Source organism: Poecilia reticulata, chromosome 19, assembly GCF_904066995.2.
Source record: "Poecilia reticulata chromosome 19, P_reticulata-male-v2, whole genome shotgun sequence".
Classification (NCBI taxonomy): domain Eukaryota; kingdom Metazoa; phylum Chordata; class Actinopteri; order Cyprinodontiformes; family Poeciliidae; genus Poecilia; species Poecilia reticulata.
Window position 1 is genome coordinate 3,096,780 of NC_088848.1, and position 7,485 is coordinate 3,104,264.

Genomic DNA, 7,485 nt, shown 5'->3' on the forward strand with positions numbered 1-7,485 from the left:
CACTGTTTAATTGAAGTATGTTTTATTAACTGAATGGACAATTAAACCTGAAGAGCTGAACACAAGAAAATTACTACAGCTAAATCTCAAGCTGGGGAAAAATCTTCTCCTTAGTTTCCACTTTGCAAATGTGGGAAACCTCACTTCCATCGGCCTCCAACCTTCCCCTTCCCATGGCTTTTCTTACTGCAATAAGACAAGACAAGCAGTAAATCAGATCACAACACTGCAAAAACCAAAATCTTACCAAGTATTTTTGGTCTAGTGTTTAGTGCAAATATTTTTAGTACACTTGAAATAAGACAAAACTAACTTACAAATAACGTTTTATCAAGATATAAGAGCTTGTTTTAGTCAATAATTCCTGAATATTGATGAAAAATGACTAGTCTTTCACCAGATTATGTATTTCACTTAAAACAAGTCATTTTTCTGATGCTATGTGCTGAAAAGTCACTTGTAAGGATTTGTGTTTTTTCTAGCAAAGTGAGTCTAACACAACACACTCCATCAGATGTCAGTGAGGGTTTTAAAAATAAACGTATTTCTGTTATTTATTTTTTCTGCTATATTAGTGAATTTGCTTCCTGTCTGCAAAGACGCAATAACTAAAGGCTGTGCATAAATCAAAGATGGCTGACTCACAATTTCTGGGCATGTTGGATTCTGTTCAGAAGGACGTTGATCTGAAAAACAAAGTGGAGTCAAGTGTCACAAGTTAGCTCATTTTTTCTGAAACAAATTTGATATTTTCTCACAGCAAAAACAGAAACACTTAGAAAGTATTTTTGGTCTAGTTTCTAGTGGAAATACACTTAAAAAACTAACTTATTAGAAACACAAGAAAAATATCTAGTGAGTGGAATAATCTTAATATTAAGGAATTATTGACTTAAAACAAACTTCTATATCCACTGAAAATTTACTTTTAATTTAGTTTTGTCTCATTTCAAGTCCTAAGATATTTGCACTGGAAACTAAACCAAAAATAGTTGGTAAGAGTTTGTGTTTTTGCAGTGCTTAGATGAAGATTTACTTCATATTTCTGCTTCTTCATCTTTTCAGTGAGCTCAAACTTCTCTGATTCCAGCTGATAGATCCATTCCCACATCTCCTTGGCTCTCTCTCTGAAACACATGGACAATTATCTGATTGCATTTTTAAATTATTTCCAGAATTTTCCAGACTCCCTTTGTGCAAACAGTAAAACAGAAATGTTGTAAATCAATCACCTGAGGCCGTCCTCCTTCAGGCTCTCAATACTCAGCGGCTTCCGTCTCTCCGCTAGAGTTTTTTTCTTGATCTCTCTTGCCGTTTGTCTCTTGCCTCTTCTTTGTTCTTCCTGCAGGAACAACAAGTTTTACTTACAGAACTGGGTCTGGGATGATTAATCAAGCTAACGTTAAGTTTCTGTAATGGTTGAGAGCTCATGAACTTTGCCTAAAAAGCAAGTCTTATTTAAATGGTCGCTACAATTTTTGATCAGAAGAGTGTTCATTAGGTTTTACACCTTCTACAGCTTGCTAAAGTTACTTCTATGCAAATATTATGAAGGCGTATGAATATATTTGAAAAAAAAAACTCTTGTCAGAAAGTGAAATTCATGATATAGATTCATTTCACACTCGCGAATCACAAAAGGTCATTACTGAAAAAGTTTAGAGTGCTATATCCAAACATTCTTGGGAACATTTTCCTTCCACTAAATTTTCCTGTTTTGTGTTAATTAGCAGATGAAGATGAGAAACCAAGCGTTTCCAATATTTTACTTTTCCACAATATTTTGATTTTCTGAGAAACTGAATTTTGGGCTTTTGTCATCTGAAAGCCATAATCTTGAAAATTACAACAAATTGTGACAATAAATTTTGAATGTTGCTCTAATTATTAGAGCTGTAGTTACGTAGTTTCACATTCGTTTGCTAAAAACAAAAAGAATCCCATCGACCTTTGCAAGGAATCCTCCAAAATGAGCGCCCATGTTGGAGAGCACTTTCTTCTTCTTGGCCTCATCGTCCGCTCTCTTCTTCGCTTCCTCGTCCTCTTTCCTCTGTCGTTCTTCCTGAAAGAGTTAATCTGAGACGTTGAGCTCTGCAGAGTAGATTTTTAAAAAGATACCTGTAATTTTAGAATAATTTACTGCAATCCGTGTCTGTCTGTCTCGCTCTTTTTCAGCCCTCACACGCTGCTGCTCAGCTCTCTCTGCTCTCCTTCTCTCCTACATTAAAACAGTAAAACACAGAATAATGCAGTCAGAGCAGGACGGGCAAGGATGAGAGCCACTGGAAAAAAAATACAAAACAAAAAAAAATCTGGATGTTTTTTCAGAATTCTAATTCTGTATCAATCTATGTCAAAATCCAAATATATAATCCTTAAGTGTTTGTCCGTTTCTCTGTTATCATATGAAAATAATTACACAAAGGTTTTCTTCCTTTTTATAGGATTTATAAACCTGCAAGTTATCCACACTGGAAGACCGTCTCAAATTTATTAGTTGGATTTGAGTTTTAAGACTAAATTTGCATCATGGTGCACAAACAATTTAAACAATTCTGATTCTGAGAACATTTTCAAAATTCTGACAAAAAAGTCAGAATTTTTAGATTAAAGGCAGAATTCTGAGAAAAGTTTGAATTCTGACATTAAAAGTCAGAATTTTGAGGTATAGTGAAAATTTTAAGACAAAAGTCAGAATTATGAGATTAAAATTTGAGTTCTGAATTTAAAAAATGTCTCTTTTTTTTTTGTTTTCAGTGGCCCTAATGTTCTTCCATACAACAGTCATGCAGAATCCTTGTTTGGGGGGAAAAACCAGAGAAACTTTACAATTCTGTCTTTGAGTCCAACCAGCTCCTCTTCCTCCTTCTTCCGCTGCTCAAAGTGAACATCAATCAGAGTTTGCAGCTCCAGCAGATCCTTCTCCATCCTCTTCCTGTGGATATCCTGACAGCAGGAACACAAAGGGTCACTTATGAGTGATTTGGACGATTTTCTTATAACTTATCGCTGAAGGAACGTACGTCAAAGTCAACCCTCTCTCCTTCTGGGATTTTTGGCGCTGCGAGTTGTGTGACCAATGGCCTGAGCAAATATTACAACATATTATCACGTGTTCGCATTAAATATTAATGTTTTAGTTATTTGTAAGTAAAAATGAACAATATTTAACTTACTTGTATCTGGGGCGTTCTTCTTCGACATGGTTGCCAGAACAGCAGCAGAAATAATGAGTTGGGTTTGTTTTGATGAAACTCACCATTAAGTTAAAAAAGGAGCAGTAAATTTCAACCAAAAAATTCTGAAATTTTGAGATTAATCTCAGAAAAAAGACATGGAAATTTCCAGGCTCAAAAAGTCAAACATTTTCACCCTTTTGAAACAGACAATTTCCAAAAGTGAAAATATTTCATCCAATGGTGCTCAGAAATTTCATTTTTTTCTAGAAAATTTCTGAGTTTAATCATAAACTTTCAGTTTTTTCTTGCAAATTTTTGACTTTTGGAGATCAGAATATTCCTTGTTTTTGTTTTTTTTAGAACATTTCTGAGATAAAAAATTTTTTGCCAGTAATTTACTCTTTTGTTTTCTATCTAAGATGCAATCATAATTAGGGCCACACTAAGAAAACATAAAAATAAAAATTTAAAGATAGTCATACTGTGAGAACAAAGTCATAGAATTATGAAAAGAAGTAATGACTTTTGAATAAAGTCAAAATGTTATGAGAATATAGTTGTAATAATACTATTACATCTTATTGTTGGCGCCTTTCTCGAGACTCAAGATCACATTACATAATTTAACAGACAAAAAAGTGACAAAAAGTAATAACATTTGAAAATATAGTAGTCATAACATTACAAAAAATAAGTTGTACAAGAATAAAGTCTAAATAATCTGAGAATAAAGTTGTAATATTATGACTTTATTCTCAACTTTATTCTTGTCATTTTAATATTTTTACTTTCTTAGTGTGGCCCTAATTCTCCACTGTAATACAGTCTAGAGTTTCCTGTATTATAAAGTTTAATAATAACCCTCTGATTGTTCACAGCGCCAGGCTCACCTCCCTCTCCCTGCTCCTCTTCATCATCTGCAGAAAAACACAGCGGCAGTCAGACAGAGCTGAGAGAAAAGATGTACATTTATTTAAAAAATGAGTGAATGTTCTTACCCTCCTGATGGCTTCTAGAGGCAAATAAGAGATCATATCAGACAGGCCTTTAAAAACACACTGTAGTGATATAGATACTGAATGCTGGATTTGATTGGCTCACCCATGTTCTTCTGGAAAAGACATGGCGACTCTGGAGAGAAAAACATAAATATAAAATTCAGCAGAAAGGCTTCATTCAGAAGCTGAGAGCTCTTTCAGTAACAGACTGCTGCATCCGCGGCGCACAAAGGAACGTTAACACAGATCCTTCCTCCCAGCAGCTGTAATGTTAGACTCTAGATTCGTCACTATTTACAGTTTTTCCAGATTCTAGTAAATATCCTGCTCACTGCAAAAACACAAAATATTACTAAGTGTATTTATAGTTAATTGTGCAAATAGCTTAATACATTTAAAATAAGACTAAATTAACTTATAAGTAACTTTTAGCAAGAAACATAAGCTTGTTCCAAGTCAATAATTTATTCATATGAATGAACAAGTTTTAGTTTCACTGACAGATTATATAATTAATAAAGCGCTATATAAGCCTGATATCTTTATTTCATTTCATAGACTAGCTCTGTCGGGAGGAACTGAAAATTTATCTACAAGGAAAGTTAAAAGTGCATTTCAGTGCTGTTCTTCTGACTCATTACAACAAAACCCCTTTTTTTTAAATGCTGTGAATTAATTTTCTCAAAGGAATTTTAAAATTGCCTCTTTTTTTGTGGGAACTTACAATGAATAAATGACGAAAGCCTTTGTGCTTTATAACTGTCCCTTGGCTTTATTTAGTATCATAAATTGAAATTTATTTGTGGGAGGGGAAATTACAATATTGACAACATTAATATTCCTGTGCTGTTGGACTAATAAAACTTTTGGATTAGGTGTGAATACTTTCCTGATTTTGTTTGGAAAGTTGTCACTTTAGTAAATTATTGTGGAAAAACACCAAAGTTTTTTTGTTTATTTTTAAGAAAAGTAAACTAAATATAAAGAAATGTGAAACCTTTTTAATTTTGAGAAAGTTAAAACATTATTGTTAAATTCTTTCTAGTTATTTTGGCAATTAGCAAACATAAATAATTTAGGTAATCCTACCAGACCTGAAAATAGGATGTTGGGTCTGATTAAATGTAAAAACATATAAATAAAAAGGCTGTCTGTATTTAACTGGATGCAAACAGTGGAGGCTGGAGGGACGAGAGGACAGAGAAGTGTTGTTACCCTGCAGGGAAAGACGCGGACACCAGCTGTCCCCCTTTTAATTTGATTTGGAAGAAAGAATCTGGGATGGAGACATTAAGCATTTTGGCCGGTTGCTATTTATACCTAAATACTCTGCTGTCATCCCATCTATTCTCTGCCTCAATTAACTGAAACTTTAACAAACTGCAGCTTAGACTATAAACTGTTACCTCATCAGAGCTGATCAAACGAAAAGAAATTAAATCAAAACAGACATTTGTCCCCTGAGTCCGTCTGTCTTAATAAATCAACAGACTTTCACTTCCTTTCGTTGTCAGATTTTTAAGTTGATTTCTCAAATTGCGGGTCGAGAGCCGGTGGAGGATTTGGAGAGGAATTCATGACATTGTTACTAAACTGTCTGAAGGAGGACAGACAGACAGATGGACGGATGGACGGACAGGGAGTCCAAGGGCACCAGAAATAAACCTGTTAGTCTGATGATCGTCGTGCTTAATTACAGATCCATCAACTTTAATAATAAAAAAGTGACAGCTAACCCTTTCACAATAAGAAATTTATCAGCTAATAAAATGTTTCCATTCTGATGACTGATTTTTTTTTGAATGACAACTTTGTTTATTTTTATTTGTTTTCTTTACTAATTTTGGTTGTTTTATTTTGGACGTTTAGAATATTTTCCCAAATGTTCTTTACAAAATGAAAGTTTATTAGACTTTGAGAGTGTGAACCACTGAAGGCATATTATTCGAAGATTATCTCACAACAACAATATTAACATTTAACTGATCATCCCAGTGACATCGAGCTTTATGCATCTCAAAATACGTTTTATTTTCTTCACTCACCATTTTTATTTTATACACTTAAAATAAGGCAAAACTAATTTAAAAGCTAGTTTGAATTAGTTTAAATATGAACTTGTTTTAAGTAAATAATTCCTTAATATTGATAAGAAAAATTCTAGTTTCACTGGCAGATTATTTCATTTACATCTAGTATGTTTTTAAATCAATATTAAGGAATCATTCATTTAAAATAAGTTCATATTTTGCTGAAAGCTCACTTGTAAGTTAGTTTTGTTTTATTTCAAGTGTTCTAATTTATTTTCACTACAAAATACTTGGTAAAATTTTGTGTTTCAAATCTGTCAATTGTTTAAGTCAATAATCCTTAATAATACCGTTGAAAAAAGTAGCTGTAAAGGAATAATCAGAACTTTTTTATCAATATTAGGGAATTATTGACAAGCCCAAATTTATTGCTGAAAAGTTACTTAGTTTTGTCTTATTTAAAATTGACTAAAATATTTGAACTAAAAACTAGACCAAAAATGTCCAGATTTTGCAGTGTGTTTCTAACCGTTAAAAAAATCCACAAATACAGATTTTAAAACTCTGATTGGTTTGTTATTCTAGAATGATTGCATCTTAAATATAAAGGGTTGTAAAATAAACCATCGTATCTGGAGAAAGTCAGGAGGTGATCGGAGGACATACCTGGACGGAAACGGATGTTCACCGGCGGCGATGAGATGTTGAAGACGCGGCTTTATAAAGGGAAATCCTCTGGGAATGTCGTGGATAATCCAATTATTCCAACCCACTTCTGGGTCTCACCTCCTAATAATCAGCCACATGAAAACATCCAAGCGTTTGTCCTCGTAAAACTATTTGTAACTGCGAGTAAATCCGACCCTTAATTTGGAAAAGGTTGGCTGGGATGTGGATCACGGAGGCATGAGATGCAGGATGATGAGGGGAGGGTTGATGGCTGACCTCACTGCTGAATTAAGAGACGAAGACAGCTGACCGGCGCTCGGACCGGTCCGTCTGACCGGCGCTCGGACCGGTCCGTCTGACCGGCGCCCGGACCGGTCCGTCTGACCGGGGCTCGGACCCTCCAAACCTAAAGTGGAGATCCACTCAAGTCTGGAGGAGAAAATACAAACAAAAAAAAAACTGGAAAAGAGCAACTTTTACAACCTGAGAGCCATTTATACCAACCGAATAAAACTACACTGCAAAAACATAATGCCAAGTATTAAGTGAATAATACAAAAAATTACCAGAAACTTCTTTTCATTCATAGGATGTTGCTTTAAGGCGATA

General features: G+C 34.2%; 1 protein-coding gene across 4 annotated transcripts; it reads right to left on the reverse strand.

Moving 5' to 3' along the window:
• Positions 1 to 5: 5 nt before the first annotated feature.
• On the reverse strand, positions 6 to 7,400 carry LOC103481239 (troponin T, slow skeletal muscle). Of its 4 annotated transcripts, none has more exons than XM_008436592.3 (13): positions 6,874 to 7,400; positions 4,281 to 4,310; positions 4,178 to 4,191; positions 4,070 to 4,096; positions 3,177 to 3,195; positions 3,024 to 3,084; positions 2,830 to 2,946; positions 2,141 to 2,218; positions 1,949 to 2,062; positions 1,233 to 1,342; positions 1,037 to 1,127; positions 646 to 686; positions 6 to 186 (listed from the first exon to the last, which is right to left on the reverse strand). In XM_008436592.3, exons 2-13 carry the CDS (start codon positions 4,301 to 4,303, stop codon positions 141 to 143), a joined length of 741 nt encoding a protein of 246 aa, XP_008434814.1. In that variant the 5' UTR covers positions 4,304 to 4,310; positions 6,874 to 7,400; the 3' UTR covers positions 6 to 140. The 4 variants fall into 4 exon arrangements, with proteins under 4 accessions (XP_008434814.1, XP_008434815.1, XP_017166451.1 ...); XM_008436593.3 differs by having other exon boundaries at positions 3,177 to 3,192; positions 6,874 to 7,399; XM_017310962.2 differs by lacking the exon at positions 6,874 to 7,400 and having other exon boundaries at positions 4,281 to 4,573.
• Between the last annotated feature and the right edge of the window lie 85 nt (positions 7,401 to 7,485).